This window comes from Eucyclogobius newberryi, unplaced genomic scaffold (genome assembly GCF_026437365.1).
Source record: "Eucyclogobius newberryi isolate DKJ021-1_F unplaced genomic scaffold, fEucNew1.0.hap1 SCAF_15, whole genome shotgun sequence".
In the NCBI taxonomy this organism is placed as follows: Eukaryota; Metazoa; Chordata; class Actinopteri; order Gobiiformes; family Gobiidae; genus Eucyclogobius; species Eucyclogobius newberryi.
Genome location: NW_027315779.1, coordinates 28216251 through 28227825, shown reverse-complemented (window position 1 = coordinate 28227825; position 11575 = coordinate 28216251). Strand labels below are relative to the sequence as shown.

Genomic DNA, 11575 nt, shown 5'->3' with positions numbered 1-11575 from the left:
TTGTAGTTGTTGCTGTGGTTGTAGCTGTGGTTGTAGCTGTGGTTGTGGTTGTATTTGTAGCTGTAGTTGTGGCTGTAGGTTGTAATTGTGGGTTGCCCAAAATGAGTCCGGACTTAAACCCAGGCGATATTTGCATAATGTTATAACAGCATAACACAAGCTACTTGGCTAAATTAAGTTGAAGACACTTGAACAAGGACTACTATCAAAAAACTAGGCTTTACTGCAGAAATAAAATCAACTTTTCTGGTTTATTAACAGTTTTTTTACAACATACAAATCAAAAGCTACTAGGTAGCTGCAAAACCTAGCTTAACATAGCTTAACAGTTAACAGTGTCTTAACACACTGTCTCTTCATGTGTTTTTGTTGAGGAATAAGAGCATGTTGACAGAGTCTGGGTCAAGACAAGCTCTTTCAGCTGATACAATGTCCCCAACAGTACTGAAGACCCGCTCACTTGGCACACGTGTGCCTGGCACGATAAGGTATAACAATGAACACCTAGATATGTTAAAGGTAGGGTCCAGGACCCTATCAGAAAAGTAAAAGAAAAATAATTCAAAGAGAAAAGTTCAGAGAAAAGACTCATGCATTTCTCCCCCTAAAAAGCCACTTGTTTTCTGAAGATGTGGTCTTTTTTTCTGGAAAAGTGGGCCTTCATTTTTTTTGGGCTGGAACCTCCTTATTTTAAGAACAAAGATGAGAGAATGTTTAGTCAATGCTCTGTTTGCACATTTTAGTTTTTATAAGTTATTTAAGAGAATTAGTTATTCCACTTTGCACTTTTTTAAATTATTTTTCTGTTTTCTTTAATCTGAAATAAAGGCCTTGAATTTATTTGCCTGGGACTACTTTTATCTATGGTAAAAGAGATAATTATGCCCCCAGTTAATTTTCTGAATTGGAAATTAACAATCAGTATTGTTGAAACCATATGAAAATGTCGACAAAAGCTGGACTTTGGTTCGGACCCTCTACTTGAACAAAATTTAATAACTGGGCCTGGACTTTTAATTGAATACCCCTGGAATAAACAGTCAGAAGCTCCCTCTACGGGTCAACACAGTCTTTACACCCAAACCCCACGCAAAGGACACTGAAATACAATCAGTAAAAAGTTACAAGCTAAATCATGCTAATGTTATCAATGTGCCATTTTATTTTCAAAGATTAAAAACTCTGAAAGTAATTTTACAACTTTTCAATATATTTCTCAACCAGATATCATAAATTACTTGCCAGCGAAGCCATACAAACATACATTTTCAATAAAATTAATCAAACAATCAACATGTTTACTCTAGAGTCACTGGTCACTCTGGTGGCTCTGGACGCCCTTGTCACTCTGGACGCCCTTGTCACTCTGGGACGCTCTCGCCAGTCTGGACGCTCTCGCCAGTCTGGACGCTCTCGCCGGTCTGGGCGCTCTCGCCGGTCTGGACGCTCTCGCCGGTCTGGACGCTCTCGCCGGTCTGGACGCTCTCGCCAGTCTGGGCGCTCTCGCCAGTCTGGACGCTCTTGCCAGTCTGGACGCTGACGCTCTTGTCAGTCTGGAGGCTCAGTACACTTTGTTTGTCCATGTGCCCTTCACACGCCCTCTTGAGGATCTCGATAGTCTTGTCGTTCCTGGAGCACTCCAACAGTCCGTTCTTGGTCCGATGGAACAGCACTCGCACTTCCAGTAATATTCTTTTAAATTTTGCACTCCAGCAGGTCTTGTCCAGGATTTCGTCCGACTCAAATGTGTGATGCATCAGAATCAACACCACTGGTTTGTCTGTATCTGTATGAAAGCAGAGATAAATATGTTCAATACCGCTGTATAGAGAGCTCCTGCATGTGACGTTTCAGAGATTGTGGATTATTGGTGCGCGCATATTATCAAGGGCAGAAGAATGCCTGAGCATTTTAGCGGATTTTCAAAGCTCCAGACTGACAAGAGTCTGAAGCATCATAATTCCACATTTTTAACGTTGTGAATTACTTGAAATAATTTCTTAACATAAGGCTCAATTAAACAGTTGCAGTACACAAAGTTATGTAAATAAGTACATTTTACACACTTACTCCTTTGCTTTTATCAACTTTTAACTGCGCCCTTCTCAGATCTCTCGGATCTCTCAGAGTTGGAAAGAAGCCATCATATCCCTGATACGTAAAGAGGGGAAGGATCGACTTGACTGAGCCTCATACAGACCAATCTCAAGTCTGAATGTGGACTATCGTTTATACATCTCAAAATAATTTAACACATACTCTTAATTTGAATTCAGAATCATGACAGGATTTATGAACAAATACAAGATAACGTAAAAGATTTATACACATAATGAACCATATTCAAAAACAACAAAACAAAGCTGTAATAATTAGTCTGGATGTTAGCTGGACTTATTTATTTAAAGTACTTAGCAAATTTAGAAATAATAATAATTAAAAATACAAAATATTGGGGCTCTTTACGATCAACATCAAGAATTAAAGTTAATGGTCACTTGACCTGACTTTGAGAAAAGGGGTGTGACAGGGCTGTGCTTGGTCACCCCTGCTTTTTGCTTTGTACTCTGAGCCAATATATTAGACAATCGGAAACAATTGATGATGTCTCAATTGATGGGACAGAACAGAAAGTTGCCTGCTACGCAGATGATGTCCTGCTATATTTGACCAAACCAGAAATGTTCTTACATGTTCATGTGATGCATTTCCTTCTTACCGGCAACTCCCTCTGTCCGGAAACTACCCACTACTACTACTACTTTGAATGGCAGAATCTCCTAAATATTTACATGTGGTCCTCCATAAAGAACAATTCACAATCTTTGATAAAAACTAACCCATGGCTCTCAGGGAAAAACTGTTTAACACCCCTGCATTATGTCTACAAATACTTAGAGATATGGCCATTTAGACCACCAAACTCATCACAATTCACAGGAAACCCCCCTATGATAAATGTATTTTGTCTTGTTGACACTGACCAGTTTCTTCCTTCCAACGATGGCCTCCCCTGAACGCACAAAACTGGACTATATGTGTTTGTCTTGAGCAGGTTGTGTTTGTCATTAGCAATGGCAGTTGCAAAGTTTTAGTTTTAATGCTAAATGACCCTAAACGTCCCACAGCCTATTTGGTTCTTTAAGCTGCATGTGGACTTGGTGAAGACCGTTCTGACAGGTTTTTAGTAAAGTGAGTGTCTACAGAGCCGTGGCGCGCGGCCGAAACTGCTAGGCTATTTTGTGCCGCGGCTCCAGAAACTGCTGGGCTATTTGACCGCGCCGGGTTAGGGTTAGCCATGAGTCTATATGACCGCGCCGCGGCTCTGTAGCCACGGCCTTTAGTAAAAGTCAAAGACAAATTTAGTTTGAATGTTTAGCGCATTGTGACTTCTTTCTGCATGTAAACGTAGTGTTTGTGAGCTGATACTTTGATACCTTTGCCTGAACAGCCATTCCCAACACGTTTTGACAGACTATTTTACAAAACCTGAGGGTCTGGGATCCAACCCAGTCACGCCAATTTCCAAAGGGAGTGATTGACAGGCGGATTAACCAATCAGACAAACGCATTGTCCGTTCGTGTCTAAACAAACATGGTGGATTACGAGGAAAGGATAAAAATAACAGACTGAGAAACGTTGCCGACTTCTGCTGAGTCAACAAGCGACGCACTAAACTCTGTAAATCTCAGGTAAATAAAGTTATATATTTTGTTCTGAATGTTCCGAAAATATGAGAGACGTCTTCCGCATTTGAGAGACACGTGACACAAAGTCTTCCGCATTTGAGAGACACGTGACACAAATTAGCGGCGATGGCTGGAGCGGTAAATGCTGGAAAGTTTTTTTTGACGCCTTCCAATGGTTCGATTCCAGACCGAGACGCATTCGAACAGAATGTGGGCGGGGCTGGCGGGTCAGGCAACTGATACCTCTCAACATACTGCTATAATTCTTTGGCAATGTGTTCTCCGTCCATTAATTTGTTGGGAGAAGTGCAGAGTCGCTTCACTCTGTCATGTGTATATCTATTGACTCTGCTTCAGGAGCAGTGGGGGTGGGGCCGCGTAGGCTGCAGTGTATCATGGTAGTTGTAGCTCAAACAGGCATGTCTTTTACAGGCCATTAATAATACAAATTAGAAATCATCTTGTGGCCGACAGAAGTCGCCTTGAGGGCCGTCAGTTTGACATGTGTGGTCGATAAGTAGAACAACAAACCTGGAATCTTTTTTAAAGCCACATCCACATCAGACCCGATCCGCGACTGGATCGGACAAAAGAGTAAGATGATATCACACTGTTGTAGGTCATTTGTAGGCATGACCCATGACTCCAGAGCATTCAGGATCTGCTCGTGAGCTCCAAAGGTCTGAGCTGTGATGATGGAGAACACCTTCACTGGTATCCTCGATCCTTCATTGAGCAAACAAAGAAAACGTTTCCAAATCATAAGAAACAAGTAAATTTATTTATTTATTATTTATCTAACAAGTTATTTATTTTTTAACAAGTTATTTATTTTATCTTTATTTATTTTCCCCCTCCATCCCTTGTATGGGAAATGGGAGGTTTTGTCTATAGGAGTTTTTGTTTATAAGAGTTCTTCTAATCTTGATTTTATGTTTTTAACTGAAACATGGCTTGACAAAAACACAGGAAATGCAGTCCTGATAGAATCTGCTCCACCCAACTTTAAGTTTGAATCTCAAACACGAGAAAACAAAAAAGAGGGTGGAGTCTGTGCTGTCTTTAGAGATTAAATAATGACCCGCAGGTTGTCTTTTGGGGTGTTTTCATCATTTGAGTATGTATCCTTTAAAATGGAGCTAAAACGGTCTCCATCCATTCTCTTCATTGTTTTATACAAGCCTCCCTAGCACTGCCAAAGTTTTATTGATGATTTTACTGAGATGCTTTCAGTCGTATGCACAGACTGATGGTTTGGTCATTACAGGTGATTTCAATGTGCATGTTGATAATATTTGTGACAGAAACGCTAAAGAGCTTGATGCTGTCCTTGAAACCTTCAGTCTTACTCAGCATGTGAGAGGCCCCACCCACAGCAAAGGACACACTCTAGATCTCATAATTACAAAGGGGGTAAATATTTCAAATGTCAATGTGGTCGATGTTGCTCTGTCTGATCATTTCTGTGTCTTCTTTGACCTGTCTGTTTTTCCCAAACCACCAGCTGGTTCTGCAGTTGTTCAGAGGAGACACATAAGTGATGGCACAGGTGCACTGTTTATGGAAATGATAAACTTTGAAAATGTCTCATGTTCTAATGTAAATGATTTGTTGAACTCTGTTACATCTAGTGTTTTGAATGTTCTGGACACCATTGCCCCTATGAAGGCTAAAATAAGCAGAAGGCGCCATGGAGAAATGATGATTCGGTCAGGGCACAGAAAAGGGAGTGCCGCAGGGCCGAACGGAAATGGCGCAAGTCAAAGCTCCAGGTTCAAAAAGAGATTTACAAAGAGAAGCTGAACATGTACAACCTAATTTTATGTAGAACTAGGGAAAGATATTTCTCTGAAATGATTGGAAGCTGCAGTAACAACTCGCGTGTCCTGTTTGCCACAGTAAACAGATTAACAAACCCTCCAGCTCAGCTGCCGTTAGAACTCATTTCCACATCCAAGTGTAATGAGTTTGCATTATTCTTTAATGACAAAGTTAAGGGCATTAAAAATGCTATAAATCCCACAATGCAAAAAATACCCTTAGCTGACTTCACTTTGCACCAGTAACTGACAAAACTGTCCATGAGATCATCACCAGTCTGAGTTCATCTACATGCTGCCTTGATGTGTAACCCACCAGATTTCTAAAGTCTGTGCTGAACACTTTGTAAGCATCACTCACTCACATAGTTAACATGTCGCTTCAATCTGGAACATTCCCAATGTCTTTGAAAACTGCGGTCATAAAGCCTCTCCTAAAGAAGAGCAGTTGATGCCGCAGTACTGAGTCATTATCGACCCATCTCTAATCTGCCATTTTGGGGCAAAGTCCTTGAAAAGGTTGTTTACAACAGCTCACAGATTTCCTCTTAATAAGCAACTCATTTGATGTTTTTCAGTCAGGTGTTAGACCTCATCACAGCACTGAGACTGCTCTTGTCAAGGTGACAAATGACATCCGCCTGAACACTGACACGGGCAAAGCCTCAGTCTTTATTCTGTTGGATCTGAGTGCTGCGTTTGACACTGTCGATCATGGGATCCTCTTAGAGACTAGAGGACTGGGTGGGCATCACTGGCACTGCCCTAAACTGGTTAAGGTCCTATCTGGAAGACAGGAAGTACTTTGTTGAAATTGGTAGCTGTGTTTCAGACCACATGACCCTGACCTGTGGAATGCCCCAAGGGTCAGTCCTGGGTCCCCTTCTGTTCAACCTCTACATGCTGCCGTTAGGTCAGTTGATACGCAGTGAAAATGTCTCCTATCACAATTATGCAGACGACACTCAGATCTATGTTTCACTGTCGGCAGGTGAATATGGACCAGTGGATTCACTTTGTCACTGCATCCAACAGATCAGTTTGTGGATGCAAAACAACTTTCTCCAGCTGAACTCAGACAAGACTGAAATAATCGTTTTTGGCCCACAGAACCAAAGAGAAAGTGTTAGCGGTCACCTCCACTCTCGCTCTAAAATCTACAAATCAAGTTAGAAATCTGGTGGTAATAATGGACTCAGACTTGAAGTTTAACAGCCACGTCAAATCAATAACATCAGCAGCTTTTTACCATGTAAAAAACATTGCCAAATTCAAATATATCAAAACCAGATTTAGAGAGACTTATCCATGCGTTTGTCTCCAGTAGATTAGACTCCTGTAACGGCCTGCTCACTGGCCTCTCCAAACGAGTTGTAAAACAGCTGCAGTGATTCCAGAACGCTGCTGCTCGGGTTCTGACTAGAACCAGGAAGTACCATCACATTAGTCCTGTTCTCAGGTCTCTGCACTGGCTCCTGTGGCTCAGAGAATAGACTTTAAAGCAGCTCTGCTTGTGTACAAGTCCCTCCATGGCCTAGCACCAAAGTACATCTTGGACATGTTAGTGCCATATGAACCATCTCGGACTCTGAGGACCTCAGGGACCGGCCTCCTGCTGGTGCCAGAGTCAGGACTAAACATGGGGAATCTGCATTTCAGTTTTATGCAGCTAAAATCTGGAACAGTCTTCCTGAAGATGTGAGACAATGTTCAAATCTAAGCTAAAAACTGTTTTGTTTAGCTGTGCATATGACTGAAAGGATTTTTCTTTGCACTCTTCTCTTTTGTTTGTGATTTCATTGGTTTAGATCAGTTGGATTGGTTTAAAAGGGATTTAAAAAAGGAGTTGGACACGTTACCCTTTGTGGCTAGGTGTTTTTTTAATTTAATTTTGTATTTAGTTAATTTTATTATTTATTATTTTATTTTTTCCTGCGGTGTGAAGCACTTTGAATTGCCTTGTGTATGAAATGTGCTCTACAAATAAACTTGCCTTGCCTTCTATTGAGAGTTTTTAAACTTCCTATAAGTTATCTGTTCTTTTCCTCTGTATCTACCTGCGTTGCAACAATGGAATTTCCCCAATTGTGTGGACAATAAAGGATTACCTTATCTTATCCTAAACAAAGTCTATAAGGTGTTTTAATGTCATGTCCATAAATCTGCTAAATGTATCTGTAACACGTACAATCGAGTCAAAAGAGCAGGGCTCCTGTCAGTGAGTTAGAGGGATGAGGATGTGGATGGAATATTCCCAAGTAGAGCATTAAGCACATCTATCTTTATGGAGATAAGCAGGTGAGTGAGTTTGGGGTGGTGACACTGCTCAACAAAGTACAAAAAGCTTTTGAGTGTGAGGCTACAGTAACTATTTATCTTGATTCATATTGTTACATTTTGTGTGTTGCTTACCTTGCGCCCCTCTGGGCTTTTTGTGCGCTCCGGTTCCTGTTGCTCCCTCTTTGCCCTCATGCAAATTCGGGTGCCTGTTTGGCTGATTTTGTCCTCCTGCTCCAGGTGTGAGGGCACATGATCATTTTATTGTTAAAAAACTGAAATTAATTGAAAATGTTCAATGTGCAATATTCAAACTGTTAAAATAAATTGTTAACTATTGTAACCTGTGGCTCTGTTACGCCCGAATAGCAACCTCAGCAGCAATGACGAGGACAGAGCGGAGCTGAGACGATTTTAGATGGTGCAGATCCACACGCATTTTATTTACAGTGATTTACAAAACAAAAGAGGTTTAAAACACAGCAACATGTTCACACAGCACCAACACATGAGCAACTGCCACCAGGCACCTTTTATAGGCCACTGGGTTGACTGGACCCTCCTACTCAGAGGACCAGGTAAGTCACAATCTTTCTAAAACAGCACAGATAAAAGCTAAGTGTAGAAAAAAGTGTCAATATACATACTTCAATTTACTACAAAAATATATTCTTTATTTAATTTACTGTGCACCATTTCAACCTTACCATATATTTTAAAATAGTCAATTCCCTAAAACACCCCTCCTATTTTCCCCACAATGTTCTGCCCCGGAACCTTCTTAAGGTGCTCCCTGGGAACTCTTTTGGCTGGCGCACCTAAAATGGCTGACACATGAGGTAAGGTAACGTTTAATTTTGTTAAACTCAAGCCCCCGGAAGCCAAGATGGCCGCCATTGAAACCTATGGAGCTGCTCATTGGCGCATGGTTCCAAAAAAGTTTTTTAGTTCCGCATTACTTCCTGAATACTGTCTGATTTACGCCCACTTTTGTGACGTCATCGCCGTGAGGCTTTGGCGTCGGGAGCGCGCACGTCATAGCAGCGTGAAAGACTGTGAAGAGTCAACACGGACTTTTGGAATGATTCGGCTTGAAATAGTCTGTTTACGTAACGTATGATGATGGATTGTTATATCCATCTATAAATATACATGTATCATGTTGTAAAGCTCTGATATTTAAGAGAATTATAAAGAAGTGTTGAGATAAAAAGTCCGGTTTAATGACAATTTAGAGGTGTAATAACGTCCTCGTCATTTTCTGTAGTTTTTGGTTTGGGTATTAATTTTGTTATTAACTTTTCAGTTATTAATTTACATAATATAATTTGGCCAATATGCATTTTTTAAAATCAGATGAGAAGAAATATAAAATATAATCATCGATTCTGTTACATAATTGAGTTCAGCAGTATTTAATTATATTCAGTTTTCCTTGTTTTTGTGTCATGTCAATCTTTAATAAATACAAAACACATTTGTTTATTAATGTATTTAATAAGAATAATGAACATGAATGAACTTGTTCAATAAATGTAAATCTGATTATAGCTACAAATGATAAATTGATTTTAGCCACAGTTTTAGTTGAGTTTTAAAGCTACAATGTGGGAGTCCCTTATTAAGGAGTTTTGGAGTCTGTACTGTTCATTATTATCATCATCATTAATAGAATCAGAAAATGTATTGTCATTGTCAAAGAACAGAATTCACAAACAGTAGAACTTGCTTTGGTGATTCAGTGCAACATAAAAATATTAACAATGATAAAACAACCTGTATAAGTCAAATAGAACAAACTGAATAAAATAAGATATTCCTTTATTGTCCACACATGAGGAAATGTCGTTGTTGCAACACAGTAGATACAGAGGAAAAGGACAGATAACTTATAGGAAGTTTAAAAAACACTCTTAATAGATTGATCTTAATAGAAGAACTCTTATAAACAAAAACTCCTATAGACAGAACCTCTCATACCTTAATAAGGAATGGAGGGGGAAAATAAAGATAAAATAAAAACAGCGTAAGACAAAATAATACTAATAATGATGGTAAAATAAACACTCTTTTTACATCAGTTATATGCACATGAATGTGACATTATTGCGTTAAATACTGAATATCTCAGTATTTAACAAGACTTTGTTTCCATGGCTACGCAGTCTTCTGTACTTCAGTAAACTCCTCCGTTCAGCTCCATCGTATGACTGAGAGACAAACCGAACATGTCACAGCTTTAGATTATACAAGTCACATAACATACACTTCATATGTATTAGATTTATAAAAGTCATATAACATACACTTCACATGTTTAGATTATACAAGTCATATAACATACACTTCACATGTTTAGATTATACAAGTCGTATAACATACACTTCATATGTTTAGATTATACAAGTCATATAACATACACTTCACATGTTTGTCCTGAAGCTGCTTCACAGACACATGTGACACAGCAGTGGCTCTTTTGAAGAACAATTATCATTTAGTTTTTTTTGGTCATAACAAAACAGACATTTTATAAATTCAAAGTACTGATTCTACTCACTGTTTACTTTTAGTCGAGGCACAAGTTAATATTAAAATACCTTTTGCTTTGGAGTTGTCAGGAGTTTACTTGAGATGACTCTGTGTCTGCAGTGATCAGGTCTGTAGTGACCTGCAGTGACCTGCAGTGCTCTGGACAGCACAGACAGACTAAACTCACTGGTCAGCACTCTGGAGATGAGAAAGATACTCATTACAACATTGATATATTATGCACATTTAACAGAGAAAAGCTGGAATATGGATTTACATTTTGCTCTGTAACACAAAAGTTCCTCTTTTCACATTCATTTTTAAAGCTAGAACCAAAAGTCATTTACTTATGCATAAGTTTAAACCTTAGAAGTTAGAACATAACTGACATGTTTGCTAAATCTCTACATATTCCATGGAAGTAAATCCATGACATTCCTATAGAAAACAAGCGTGTGCTTTGCTGTTTAAACACAGCACACTTCATAATGAAATATGTAATAAAACCTCAAATGTGGTCTCAGCCCCTGTAAGTACAGGACTGTCACTTTTACATACGTTTACATTTATATGTGTAAGATATGACCCATTTCAGCAGGTTATATTTGAATTATTGGTAGTTTTTTAGAGCACATAATACAAACATCACTTTATTTCCCTTCTTTCTCTAGTTTTCCTTGATCTGTGCTTAACCTCTTGTCTCTTAGAACATTTAGTAAGAGAAATAATTAGTTATTTATTTGCAGAAGCACGAGCCATCACGACGTGTTGTTGCATCTTTGTGTAGCTAAACTTTAGCTTACGTTAGCTCGTGTTAACTCGTGTTAGCTCGTGTTAGCTCGTGTTAGCTCGTGTTAGCTCGTGTTAGCTCGTGTTAGCTCGTGTTAACTTGTGTTAACTGTGTAATTGTTGTTTTACACTTCATATGGAACGATGTGTGAAACGTGAGGAATGACATACAAACACAACTTACGTGTATCGTGGTCTCGTCTCGTCACATTCTTCTGTTTGTGTTTAGTTTCCGTCACGTGTTCTTCTGAGGCTCGTTCATGAGGGTCACGTGCGCGCTCGGTGCGCGTACACCGTTCTCCGGGAGGTTAAAAATGTATTTTTTAAGTATTTTAGAAACAGTTGAAGAGTGAAATTCCTTCTATTTTATTTTTAGACTAAAAACAATTTAGCATGTTTGGTAATTTTAGAGGCCGAACTCCTGAAATGGTCAAACCAAAAGGCTGCATTCTGCGAAGTGGCCACTA

The 11575-nt window shown here is 39.4% G+C and overlaps 1 protein-coding gene and 1 long non-coding RNA gene across 2 annotated transcripts; both read right to left on the bottom strand.

Annotated features, from left to right (window-relative positions):
• Nucleotides 1–407: 407 nt before the first annotated feature.
• On the bottom strand, nucleotides 408–8483 carry LOC140360249 (uncharacterized). The gene is made up of 4 exons (XM_072445459.1): nucleotides 8474–8483; nucleotides 7923–8018; nucleotides 4222–4416; nucleotides 408–1786 (listed from the first exon to the last, which is right to left on the bottom strand). The coding sequence occupies exons 1-4, from the start codon at nucleotides 8481–8483 to the stop codon at nucleotides 1362–1364; spliced, it is 726 nt and encodes a 241-aa protein (XP_072301560.1). The 3' UTR covers nucleotides 408–1361.
• An 864-nt stretch (nucleotides 8484–9347) lies between these two features.
• Nucleotides 9348–11356, bottom strand: LOC140360376 (uncharacterized). Its single transcript, XR_011926915.1, has 3 exons — nucleotides 11293–11356; nucleotides 10388–10517; nucleotides 9348–9997 (listed from the first exon to the last, which is right to left on the bottom strand). It is a non-coding gene; the product is annotated as an uncharacterized lncRNA (long non-coding RNA).
• Nucleotides 11357–11575: the final 219 nt, after the last annotated feature.

Coding starts and splice junctions, on each gene's coding strand:
- LOC140360249 (XM_072445459.1), bottom strand. Junction 4,417..7,922: donor AAAGCCCAGAGGGGCGCAAG/GTAAGCAACACA, acceptor TGCTCAATGAAG/GATCGAGGATACCAGTGAAG. Junction 1,787..4,221: donor GGCTTTAAAAAAGATTCCAG/GTTTGTTGTTCT, acceptor GCTTTCATACAG/ATACAGACAAACCAGTGGTG.